We start from the raw sequence: 13,780 nt of genomic DNA, 5'->3' as shown, positions 1-13,780 counted from the left end.
GAACAGAATGAACAACACATATAATGTTTTGTTTAAGCAATAAGATGTTCAACCCCCTTGGAGCAGACAAATAAATTAAATAAGAAGAAGCAGCAATGTAAATAAAAGGGAACGAATGGCACACACAATGTTCTGTTTAACCAGCAAGCAATAAGAAGTTCAACCCCCTTGCAACAGACACAAATTAAAAAAGAAGTACCTACCTTGCTGTAAAATCAAATAAGCAGTGGCAATAAGAAAGGGAACAAGGCTAGCAAGCAAATACTCTCCTTACTGTAGCCCAACAATTGTATATAAAAATTGCATGGGCAGGATGCATGAAGACCAGGACTGGACCGAAAAGAACAACAGTTACTTTGGGCACACAAATTTTTCTTTACTTGCAGAGTCCAGACTCCAGAGTCTACTCTGTTGTGTCTGTTACACAGATAAAATAACACATTACAGCCCCACACACCCCAACCACATTTGGCCAATACATAAAAATACAACTTTCAGTTAAGAATACAGCTTTCCATTAAGCAAATTAGATAACACACACAGCCCCAGTTTGGACTTTGTTAAAGTCGGTTAAGCAGATAGCAAACAGTGAGTCTGGTAAGCAGAAAAAATAAATACACACATATAGCTTTCCGTTAAGCAGATTAGATGAAATAACACACACAGCCCCAGCTTGGAGTTTATTAAAGTCCGTTAAGCAGACAGCTTGTAAAACAGTGAGTCCAGTAAGCAGATACAATAAATACACACACACAGCTTCTAGACTGACGAGTTAAGCAGATAAAATGACACAACCCCAGCTTGTAGTTAGGCAGATAAAAAACAAACTTAACCTTTGGCCCAGCACTAATGGACTTTCTTATCTGGAGGCTGAGACCTTCTGCTGCCATTTCTGTAACTGTTTCCCTCCAAATAGTTCAAAATAGTTATCCAATTCCAACCTAGCCTAACAGGCAGTAGTAGTTGATGTCAACACGCACGCCCTGAAAGCTGGTGATGTGTGGTGATATCAGCCATAAATTTAAAGTGGCAATACCACACTACAAAAAAAAAAATCGTTAATTAAAAGGGCTATGCAGAAATTCGTGGTACCCCATTAGTTTGCCGTAAAAACTGGTAAATACCTTGGAATTCGGTACGGTTGAGAGGTATGTAACTGTCTTGACTTTTACATCCTGCCGACATGGTTAACAGAAACTTGAGCTGTGCGATCCGCAGGTCGGGATTTTTTATTTAAAACCAGCTCTACGTACAAGAACACACAATGAAATGCACCTACATTTGACACACTAGTAGCAGCCCTCCCCGAGTCACACAGAAGACGAAAACAGGTCGCAAACACCTGTTGCATCTGTGCGACTGGACGGGATTTAAAGGGCATTCTTAAAGAGGAACACCCTTTAAAAAAATAAATAAATAAATACTTTTTTTTTTTTTAAATTAAATTTCTCAGCCAGCCTGGTTCCAAGGGGGTGCAAGTGCACCCTTGTATGCAATGCTGTCAGTTCTGAGTTTACAAGCACAGCCCAAAGTGCCCCCTGACGCTTGGCGCCCTAAGGCAATTGCCTCACTTTGCCTCTCGTAGTTACGCCACTGTATACATATATATATATATATATATATATATATATATATATATATATATATATATATATATATAGATAGATAGATATATATATATATATATATATATATATACACACACACACACACACATACACACACACACAGATACACACGCGTGTATGTGTAGATGTGTGAATATATATATATCTGCATACACACATGTATATGTATGTGTGTGTGTGTGTGTGTGTGTGGGGGGGCATATATAATACTTTCATATATTTTTCTGCTAAAATGTAGGGGTCCTGAATATGATGACAGTAAAGTTAGATATAAGAAATATCTGCTGCTTGCACAAGCGTACCAGGAAAAAGAGTATTTAATGTTTCTGAATGAAAAATATCACCAAAACATTAACAGATAAAAACTATCATTTCAGTTAGAATATTTTTTTAGCTTTGATCATCTGCTTTACCATATTACTCTGTAGCAAGTAGTGGTACTCTCTACCATACATTATTTAACCACATTGCTCAGGTCTAATTTACCTTAGGTTGGATATTGACATAATGGTTAAGGTGTTTACTTCAAAGATATGCAGTACAAGGTTTGATTCTCACCTGGAGAAGCACTGCTAGGCTTCAAAATGCCCACAGGGCTCAACAGCCTAGTAATCACCTATGAACTTGCATAGGTAAACTGTGGTACACTTTTTATGCACAGCTGCTCGAGCAATACTGGAAAATATTCCTTAGGCATTATACTGAGCAAAATCCACAGAATTTGGGGTCACTTTTATGTGCTTGTATTCGTAGAAGTAAAGATACCCAGTCACATCTTCTGTAATTTCTTTTTCTAAAACCTAAAAATGACTGAAAGAAAGACTTGCATATCTTTATTATCCTACTACAACTCCCCAGTTACATTTAGTTCTTTAGATAGGACCCCCCCATCAACCAGAATCACATGCCCTCCAACTGGCATACATTAGTGCATTCCTTTTTTATAAAAGATATCTTTGTATTAAATGAACAGTATCCGAACAGTAACAAATAACAAAACTAACATTACATTTCAGATAGGCCACAGAAGAGGTAAAACTTGTAGGATATGCAAATACATATAAAACACTTTTAAGATATTTGACAGGAAACAGAGCAACAGCCAACAAAAGAATATACTTAATACTATGAAAATTAATAATAAATGCTGTCTAGAAGTGACATGAACTATCATAATGAACAGGGATTTTAGATCAACTAGCATTAAAAACTGTCAAGAAAAAGTAACATTATGAATAAGGAGTAAGGAAGCCCATTGGGTGGTTATATAGAATAATACTACAGCAGACAAGGCAATGACTAACATTCACTTACCACTGTTAAAATTACCTAAACAAATATTTAAAATTGCCTGATATCATGATGCATCTTGAGTAATTATATTAAAAATTGAAGTTTCTGTTTAATATAGTTTCAAATCATTTTATATATATTGATCTACTTCAGTACTTCAGCATGCCGAAATACCACTTGCCCGAATTACAAATAACCAAGATGCCAAAACTGAAACCTCATTTTAACCAATGTGCACATCATTGAAACATTCTTGGGAAAAGAACCGCTTGGCTAACATAGGAAATTTGCGCTTTCCCCCCTCTATAGTGCAATCTCACAGCTGGTATGTTTAGGGGGTGTGGGGGGGGCACAGGTGGGTTTAAAATGTTTCAATGGGGTTTTCTTTTTATGTTGGTCAAGTGGTTCTTTTCCTGAGAATTTGTTTCAATGATGCACACGTTCATTAAAATGTGTTTTGGTCTTGGTTATTTCTAAGTAGGATAAGTGGTATTTCAGTCTACTGAAGTAGACCCATATATATATATATATATATATATATATATATATATATATATATATATATATATATATATACCCATCTTCCCATCTCCCTCGATCTGCTAAATGCGGATTTGACCATATATTTCTACAGATGCAGAATAGATGATGATGTTCTTTTTCTAGATCTAGGTATATGGGTTTGCTTGCAATTCTGTAATGTTAGCCCCGAGGCAGATATGAAGCTAACCCATTTAACTCTAAATCCAGAAGTTCTAAGCCAACCATACCTTTTGTAACACATAACTTCAATACCAATAGCTATGTGGGTTGCCAGTCCTAGAAAATGTCAGGGGTAAGCTTCCTCAGCTTTTGGAGCCATTCAGATAGACATTCTCAGGTCAAATGTTCACATATAAAGGGGGATTTAGGAAGTATCATTTACTTTATTCTATTGAATGTATCTGAGAAAGGGAATCACAGTGCTTTCCATAAGTCAGCTTATCTTTCATCTACAGTTAGAGTAGTTAACAATTAAGGCTACATGTTTGATGGTTTTAGCCAAATGAATGTGGAGACAGCTGATTTGTTTATCCAGAGAAAACTGCTGCTTATTATGTTTTCAAGGAGAAAACTTTCTTAATGGAAATACATCATGAGCGTCATGAGAGTTGTTTTGGGTATTTGAATATATTTAGTTAGCTGAGTCACATTTGACCAAAACCGTACATGGTTATTAGACCTTCCTCCCTCCCTCCCTCTGCTAAGTGAACCTGCATTGTAGTGGATCGATTTTAAAAAAAAGCCTTCTTATTGCTGTACGAAGATTCTGACCAAAATTTGTATTTGAAGTGACTGTAAAGATATTGGTTAGTAGACTGGCATTTGCACAATGCCTTCTTGCCTTTAAGGAATAGTATTATATTGCTCACTCACAGCACAAACAAACTTAATTTGTTCTCTAACCTGGAAATTGTTCCATCACATCTAGAACAAATTCTGACTCAAAAAAGTTCAGGGTTGAGTCTGAGTGTCCAAGCATTTCCCTTCTGTGTGGGATTCAGTGGCCACAGTAATATATGGGGTAGAAATGGGATCATTTAGCTTGGAGAACTCATCCTGCAGGAATGTACGGAGTATCAGAGGGTCTAAACATTTTTGTCAAGCAGCACATTTCATTTGGTTAGGCGAACAATAGATAAAGTACCTTATAAAGCTCCACTGAGTATCTCTGCATCAACTTTGGCTTACCTGACACAGTTTTTAGACATATATTGGTCTATTCAACTCTCTTAACCCTCAGTTTCAGAGTCTAGGATGTAAGGGGTGATAGCACTTTACCCACTGAAATTGCTTGATTCACTCCTATCTAAATCCTCTGCCTTATAGATGCTGGGTTCAGGATTTAGTCCAGAAGTCTAGTCACTGCCTTCATGGCCATGTTCTCTGGTTTCTTCTAGCCTCCCAAAATATGCTGGTTTATTGGTTCCACTAAACTGGTCAAATATATGTTATATTTAACCTTACCCTTGTAGGCCAGGTTGTGGCTAAAAATAGTCTAAGCAGGACCACTTTATGTACACAGTTACAAGAATCAGTTAAATTACTGTGGGCTCACTATAATTTAATGGCTTTAACTTTACTTTTGCCAGATTTAAATACCACAGCAGTTCCCACTGTTGCAGTGTGCAGCCTTATCTGTTTACTCCAAAGTAGCCATTTGTGTGCTATGTTTTAGGACGAGACTATATCATTCTTTCCTAGCTGAGTGGCTGTCCTCATCACCCCCATTCTGCATATGTCCTATGAAGCAGTCACCTGTTCCAGGCCTGCCCCTGACCATTAATCTTACCATCTCTAGCAGTTTTACTAGTCCATCATTATTTTTAGTAGCAACTGATCCAATATTATGTAAGTGATAAGAGGGGGTTCTCATACTCAAAACTCTATCCTGACTTTACCGATGTTAGAAATACCATTTGATTATCCCTCTAACATTTGTATGAGTTGTGCTACATTTGAAATGACTGGATAGTAATTCAGTGTACTTGTCAGCTTCCATCTCCTGATATGAATGTACAATCTTGCTTCTACCAGTAAATATTCTTGAATGTTTCTAATTACACATTAGGTGGCTTTGGAGAGTCAGGATGTCATTACCAGTATTCTTTTTAATATTAGGTTTATGAGTCTACTGAAATCACTCAGCACTAAAATCATAGCAAATTGTTCCGTCCATAATTAATTTGCTAAACATTCCAGTCAGGGAGTCAATGTTATCTACACTTACATCTTGGATTAGCAGAAGTCTTTCTTCACCTTAGTGGCTGGTCTAGTGCTTGAAGTAAGCACTCATTGGTCCTTTTGAGCTTTTTTTAAGTTGTTTCAGGTTGTACCTTCTGGTATTTAGGCCCTGCCATTGTGAGGAATTCTGTTTATTTACACTGAGCTGAATGGAAGAGGGGCACTGACCACAACTCTGATCTGTGATATACAACAATAAGTATCCTGTTTTTGTTGCTTATTTTTACTGCTTACTGCTTATTCTAACCATTTATAGCACTTTTTATTGCCTGCTGCCTACTATTTTTACTGTATTTTATTGCTGTCAAATAATCTGCACTATTGTACTGAAATTGTCTGCTTTACAGGGCCTGTTAAACCACTTTTGTTACTGTCACACTGTGTGAAATGTATTAACTGGAAATTTTCTGCATTTGTTAAGCATCTGTTTGTTCTGACTTCCTGCCAAGGAATGTATCATATAACTGATTTGTTTGCAGTTAAAAGCATTCTCTAGTGTCTCCTTGCTCCTTTATCTGTTTAAAACTTTCATTCAGCGTCTCACTGCTGTTTTTCTGCTGTGATAAATATTTCTGTAATGTTTTCTGCCTAAAATGGTGTAACTAGTAGCTGCAGCATAGTTTACTATCCTCCCTCACTATTGGTGTCTTGTTCTTATACTTGGGAGCTTTGCAGTTGCCTGTTCCTACTGTAAATTTGATCTGGGACACTCCTCCCAGTCCAGTGTCATTAGCTCATTCTACCTAATAGGGAGAGAACATCTGGGAAGGCCAACCCCCTTAGTTTCTTAACCTTGAATTATCTCCTTTCTCCCTTTCCCCTTTACTTAAAAAAAAACACTTTATTCAGCTGATGTTACAGAATTTGTGTTTCCCTCTCCTACTCTCTTACTTCATCTTGGTTTTTCTGCTGTTTGTTCTCTAAAGTGTTCAATTGCATCTTCTCTACTGCATTTGTAACTGCTTTTTTTTAGCCTGTTTAAATTTTAAGTGTTATTCTAAGCCTCTTAATTTTGGTTTAAGCACTTGGGCTTTAGGCCTACCCCTTAGCTCTCCCTGGCCTCTCTCCCTCAGATTCTGACAAATATGGATGGACAATTTCCTATGGTTTCTCCCACCAGCCTTGTTGATATGGGCATCCTGACATAGTGTAACAACTGCCTCATGTACATGGACAACCATCTACTACTACCACCTAGGAACACAATTTGTGAGAGATGCGATTACATAAAGAAGCTAGAGTCTATGCTCTCTCCCTCACAAGCCAGTATATCTGGCACTGAGAAGGTTGTCAACATGATTACTACAGCTCAGCCATCACCCACAACTACACAACACACACCCACATATGCAGAGGTTCTCAAAAAGAAACAAACCCAAACCAAGGAGACCTCAGAGGCAAAAACACATGAGAACTCCACAACCCTCCACAACCCTCCACATCACATACCATGCATAGTCCACACATCAGTGTCTTGCAACTGCTAAGGCCTAACCATAAACCCATCATATTAGTCATAGGAGATTCCATTGTGAGACACACAGATGTGCCTCTCACCAGGCTGAATGAGGAGAAAGTCACAGTTAGTTGTTTGTCAGGTGCCAGAATCTGCCATACCACACATGCACTCAAGTCTCTCCAAAACAGGTACTGTTATGACTCTGTCATAGTCCATGTCATCATGAACAACTTGAGATGTACCTCCCTGGACTATATGAAGAGAAACATGATTGAGCTCACTGAATGTGTGTCCCAAGCAGGTATGTCCCTAGCCTTAAGCAGCATTCTACCGTCACCCAGAATGATGACTCAATACAAACAGAAAATTACTGACATTAATAAGTGGCTTAGTTTCTGGTGTCATTCCAGGGGGATTCAGTGCCTAACAGCCTGGGAAGATATGATTGACAGACCACAATGCTTTACTAGAGATGGCCTCCATCTGTCTCACTTGGCCTTCAGGCTTCTAGCAAAGACCCTTGCCTTCCCCATAGTATCTTTTTTAGGAAAAGCCATGAGGTCAATACTACAACAGAATCATTTAAAAAAAATTGCAAATTAAAGATCATGCTGCTAAACGCCAGGAGTCTAAACAGGAAACTGCATTCATTGCAAGATTTCTTCACCCTGGAAGATGCTGACATTGTGCAGTCACAGAACCCTGGTTCAAAACTGCGGCAAGCACCCCAGCCTTACCTGTCTATTCATCCTATCATGTGTTCAGACCCCAAAATGTGGGCAAAAAAGCCAAAGGAGGTGGTGTTTCAATATATATTAAAGGCACACACATCTCCAGGCTGGTCAAACAGTATGACGCACAGGAGACACTCCAGGTGCAGTTAACAATTGACAACACCCCTATTCAAATTATAGCTAGCTACAGGCTCCCAAATTTGACTCAAGAGGCCCACTCCACCTATCTGGACCGCTGCAGATCTATCAAGATTCACCCCTTTACCCTGATCCTGAGTGACTTTAATTATCCAACCATAGATTGGAAAAACTACTCTTGCCAAAACACAAATGACCAGAGATTCCTCAATTTTATCAAGGCAAATGCCTTGAAAAAGCTAGTCAATATCCCCACAAGAGGTGCTAATATCTTGGACTTGGTATTAACCAACATGAGTAACCACTGCAGCATTCCTATGGCATCATCCTCCCTGGTAAGATCCAGTCATAAAGTGGTTACTTTCAAAGTCACCATCTAACCTGACCCTCCTCTAGCTAGGGTCAAACAAAAAAACTTCTCCAAAGCTGACTACAACCTCCTAATGGATGGTATAAACAGCTTCACAGCCCCCTCTTCCACTGTAGGAACTGGCACCATTGTCCAAATCTACACCAAAGTACTATATGAGCATTTATACAGATGCATGGAATCAAGAATACCTGACAGGACAAAATCATCCTCCACAAGGAAGAGTAAACCTGTCTGGTGTACATCTGCAATAAACAAACAATATAACATAAGGAAAAAATCGCTGTTCAGGACCAAGAAGAAACAGGTGCCCAATTGGAAGCAATCTCTCCACAGCCTGAACAAGCAAATAAGAGCACTAGTGAAATCCTCTAAAGCCAACTTCGAGTCCAAATTGGCCACATCTACTAGAGACAATCATAAGGCCTTCTTCACATATGTCTGCAATCTCAAAGGAAGCACCCTGATCTGTTCAGAACTGGTGGTCAAGGGCACCACATACACAAATGCTGTAGATATAGCCAATCTATTGGCTGAGAGATTCAGCAAAAAACATTCCCTTCTGTCTTCCCCCATCAGTAAATCAAGACATCTGCAGTACCTGCCCCCCGCCCCTTATATCTAGGGAAGAGGTCATCACTGGCCTCTCAAAGACAAAACATACAGCCTCCATGGGACACAATAACATCCCAGGCTGCATCCTACATGAATTCAGGCATGAACTCGCAGCACCCAATTCAACCAAAGCCTGAGTACCTGGTTTATCCCAGCCAAGTGGAGGACAGCCACTGTCATCCCTTTACACAAAGGCGGAGCACCCACTGATCCAGGAAATCATAGACCCATCAGCCTAATTAGCCTGATATGCAAGGCCATGGAATGGATTATCATGGACCTCATTAACAGGGACATAGGCAACCTCCAAACATTCAAACCCACACAGTTTGGCTTTGTCAAGGGAAGGTCATGTCTGTTAAATCTGGATGACTTCTTTGAGACAGTCACCAAAGCCATGGATGTGGGGAAGATGGTGCATACTGCCTACCTTGACCTGACCTGGCTAAAGCCTTCAACACTATTCCCCACTTGGGCATAGTAGATAAACTCTCTCAACTAAGCATCAATCCATATGTTTCCAGATGGGTAGCAAACTAGCTCACTGATAGAACCCACCTAATCAAAATAGGGGAAGCCACCTCAAGAAATAGACCCATAATAATCATCATACCCCAGGGATCAGTCTTGGGTCCTCTGTTATTCGGAATATACTTCTCTGATGTGCAGGCCAAAACCAGTGGGCTATGGCTAACTAAGTTTGCAGATGACTGCAAGCTGGGTGCTGTCATCAATTCCCCAAGTGATGTGAACGTCCTCCAAGAGGGTCTCACCTAAACAAATGACTGGTGCCAGAAACATGGCCTCAAGCGGAATGCCAAAAAATGCATCATCATCTCCTTTGGGGAGAGTGATTTCCCCACATATTATCACATTAATAACATCCTAAGTACACAATCAGTAGTGAGGGATTTGGGCACGCAGGTTGATAGCAACCTGACTTTTTATCACCATGTTGTTTCTGTTGTACGGAAAGCTTTCTACATGGCCCACCTCATAAGTAATTGTATCTCATCCTGGGAAAACAGGTCATAACATCCCTGATTTCTTCCCTAATAATGCCAGTTATTGAGTACAATGCCCCCTTCGGCATGTACCTCACAAAGCACATTCAGCAGAGGTTCCTCAACAGGAGAATACAGGGCCTCAAACATCTACCCTACACAGATAGGCTAAAAGCCCTGTCCCTCTACTCAGTTTCATAGAGACTCCTCAGAGGTGACCTCTGTCTGGCATACAAAGCAATCTCAGACCCTGCCTTGATGGGCCTGCTGCATATCCACAAGTCAAGCTTCATTCAAGCAACCCATAAGTGCAGCCTCAACCTGGTCTGTGATATCAATAGAACTTCTTGGCAGGACAGATTTGTATCCCAGAGACTCCCCCTTTTGTGGAATAGATTACCTCTCCACATCAAGCAGAGTACCTCATTATCCCTTTTTAAAAGCAACCTGGATAACTGGATGGAAAACAGAAAATACAACCTTAGGATTCCACCTGTGTCCCTTCTGGACAGGGGCTTTGGGTGCTGACTTGTCTAAACATGGGCTAAATTCTTGGCTAGGCTTATAAGGGCCTTAGGGCCAATAGCCAAGTAACCTCCTATGATAAACTAATCTTGTACGTTGAGGTCTGCATACTAAATGGTAGCCATTTCTCCCATTCATGCTTGTATCTTTCCAGCAAAAAACACGGGAGCATTTGTGCACTGAAGTCACTATTCTTTTGCCTTCCATCGTTCCATGCTTATAAATCATCTCTGTCTAATATAACAACCCAACGGACCACCACCACCATCCATGGAGTTGAGGCTTAGTTTCTGAATAGAGAGTGGCAGCAATAAAAAACCTAAACCACAAGACATCATATTGTCTGTAACAGTATCAGCTGTTTATAGTAGGTGCGATGACCGTGCCCTGGCCCAGCAATCAAGAAGCCTCAATCCTCACCACTCACACCAGGGAGGTCATCTCCTAGAAGAGGAAAGGATAACTAATACACACAGTAAAGTGCAATTTACCTTAAGTGCACACAGAGATCACAGTCAGTCTGGGGCTGGTTGCTTCCTTGCTCACCAGGTTCCCAATAAGACTTCCCACTGGCACACCTATAGGGTCCAGGTCCCAGCCTAACTGGGCATGCTAAAACTTCCAGTACCCTGTCTGTCCAACCAGTGCTTCATGTCCCTGCCCAAGTAGCTGACACAGCACACACACACTTTGAAATAACTATTTATACAACTTCACAGACACTGCTGGGAAAGGCTGACACAGATTCTCCAGCTGTGCCCCTTTACCCAGACTATATAGCAGTAATTACTGCCACCACCCATTTAATAATATCAGCTACTAAAAGGCCCTTAAAAGGGTGTCCAGTTATTACTGTGCAATATTATTATCCAATGGTAATGTGACTATACAGTCTAAGGCTTATCAGAGTGGCCTAGTACAATAAACTCTATATAAATATGCAATGTACTCTAGAGCATACTTCATCTCTACACAAACCAGCCACAGGTAGAAGGTTTTAAAAATATTTAATAATAAATAATTAAAACACAAGACAAATCTACTACAACACAGAGAAATCCAAGAGTTCACAGATCACACAGAAACTTAAAATAATATTGTAGGAAAGATCTGATTACACAGAAAAATACTTAATCTAATTTTCTAATTTAGCTAATCTTAAGAGAAAACACAGTGCTACAATCCTGCTTACATACATAAAGAGCATAGGCAGTGCTGGTAAGTTAAATGTCCACAGTCAAAATGCTCCAGGTCTCTTGTGAGAAATAGAATTTAAACATTACTAACAAACATGTCTCTAAGGCCCTCCCAAAATTACATCATTTTTGACACTCAGGTTTTCCCAGTATTCATATTGCATCATCTTAACACCTGGTCTGAGTTCTCAGGCCACAAACTGCATTATTTAGCAATCTAACACCTCCTCAGAAACTTACAATGATACAAGACATTTCACATGTATATGCTAACAGAAACTAAAGCAATAAAAGCACCTTCCACATCTAAATTCCGGTCATAAACTTTATCCTTAAAATAATGGGCATGAAATCTTCATCCAGCTGCCCACGGGCCGAATTTTAACATGAAAGTATACAACATGCTTCACTGGGCCAGTAGAGTGCAATGTTGTCACATATTTTGCAGTTCCACATTTCACAGTGGTTTCCTACATTTAAAAACACAAGTCTGTATTTTACATTTATTTATACAGTTGATGGAATTATATATTAAATTCTATTGGACTAGGCTGGCAGCCTTCGCCCATCTCTCCCCAGTCGTCACAGTAGGATATTCAATAGGGAGAGGAACACAGAGGGGAATGAGCAATGCCTAGAATTCCCACAAGGACGTTCTCAAAAGCTACAATCTGGTGCCAGATACTGTAGTGTAATGTGCACTGCAGATAAGAAAAGACTAATTTATAACTATGTCCAGCGGTGAGAAACCTAGTGCACAGAACCATCGCCAGACTATGTAAACTATAGTATCATTCTGAAACCACAAGAAAAGTACATTAACTAGGGCAGTAAAAATGTTAAGTGCTGGTGACCTAGAGGAAATTCATACATGTCTTGTATAAAACACAGGAGGACATAATAATAGTGGCTGGAGACTCAAATTTACCAGAAGCAAATGGAATGATATTGATTCAACAACATTTGTAAGGAAATTATTCCTAGCGTTTGTTCAGCGCAACAATTGTTTCATATTGTAAAAAACCCTACCAGAGAACAGCACATACTAGATTTGTTTGCATTCCTAATGAAATTACTGTTACTTTATATCAGATTTTACTACTGTTGATGTGTAGTGATCCTGGGATTATAAAGGTTAATTTGTTGCTAGATAATTCTGGTAAACTGAAATCTAAAGTATCCACAGAAGATGAATTACAGATTATAAGGAAGCAAAGCAGCACTAAGAAAAACTAATTGGAGTGATGCATTCAGTGGAAAAAATACAGAAGGAACATGGAAAGTTTTGGCAGAGAAACTGTTTAAATGCAAAAAAATAAAAAAAATGTTTAACATTTGGATTTAGATACTCAGTGCCAGGAGGATATATTCCATAGGAACAATATACTTGATTAAGGTGAGAGACCAAGAAATGGAAAAAGAAGTCAAACTGAAATAAACAAGCTGGACAGATAAATTAAGAATACTGTGAAACAAGATCAAGAAAAATTTGAAGAACATTTAAATGAAGATATCGAGCATAACAAGGAACAGTTTTGTATATACATAAACTGTGAAAGGAGTAAAGACACGGAAATTGATAAACTGTGTCTAGATGCTAAATTTTATTCTCAGACACAACAGATTATAGGTATATTTACAAAATCTTATGTAGACCAGTTTGGCTCCACAAAGGGGGGGGGGCTGATAAATCATCCTACTGGCATCCAGGTACCCTCAGATACTGAATTCAAATCAGATTATATTAGGAAAAAAACTATGCAAACTACAGCCAAACAAAGCACAGCAGGGATACGGAATTTGTAATAATGACATGAGAACACTTCAGCAAGAACTTACAGTACCATTATATCTATTATTTAATAGGTTGTATAAATGTGGGGATAGTCCTCAATATTAGAGACACACACTTGTAAAACCTGTCTCCAAGGGAAAGGAGAGCAGGCAAGCCCAGTTAGGACTTGAAAGAGTTTGTCAGCACGAATATGTTGAAACTAGATCTATTACCACCTGTAACATTTTCTATAACAATGT

General features: G+C 39.2%; 1 protein-coding gene across 1 annotated transcript in view; it reads left to right on the top strand.

Annotated features, from left to right (window-relative positions):
- The window catches only part of LOC122787879 (duodenase-1-like), a 278,333-nt gene that overhangs the window by 239,802 nt on the left and 24,751 nt on the right, over positions 1-13,780 (top strand). The window contains exon 4 of the mRNA XM_044054797.1: positions 7,237-7,287. Within this exon, the coding sequence (XP_043910732.1) occupies positions 7,237-7,287 (51 nt within the window). The remainder of the gene's footprint in view (positions 1-7,236; positions 7,288-13,780) is intronic.

The sequence above is a fragment of the Protopterus annectens genome, chromosome 13.part0 (genome assembly GCF_019279795.1).
Source record: "Protopterus annectens isolate FY-2018-M chromosome 13.part0, PAN1.0, whole genome shotgun sequence".
In the NCBI taxonomy this organism is placed as follows: domain Eukaryota; kingdom Metazoa; phylum Chordata; order Ceratodontiformes; family Protopteridae; genus Protopterus; species Protopterus annectens.
The sequence above is the reverse complement of the archived record's forward strand: the minus strand, read 5'-3'. Positions and strand labels throughout refer to the sequence as shown.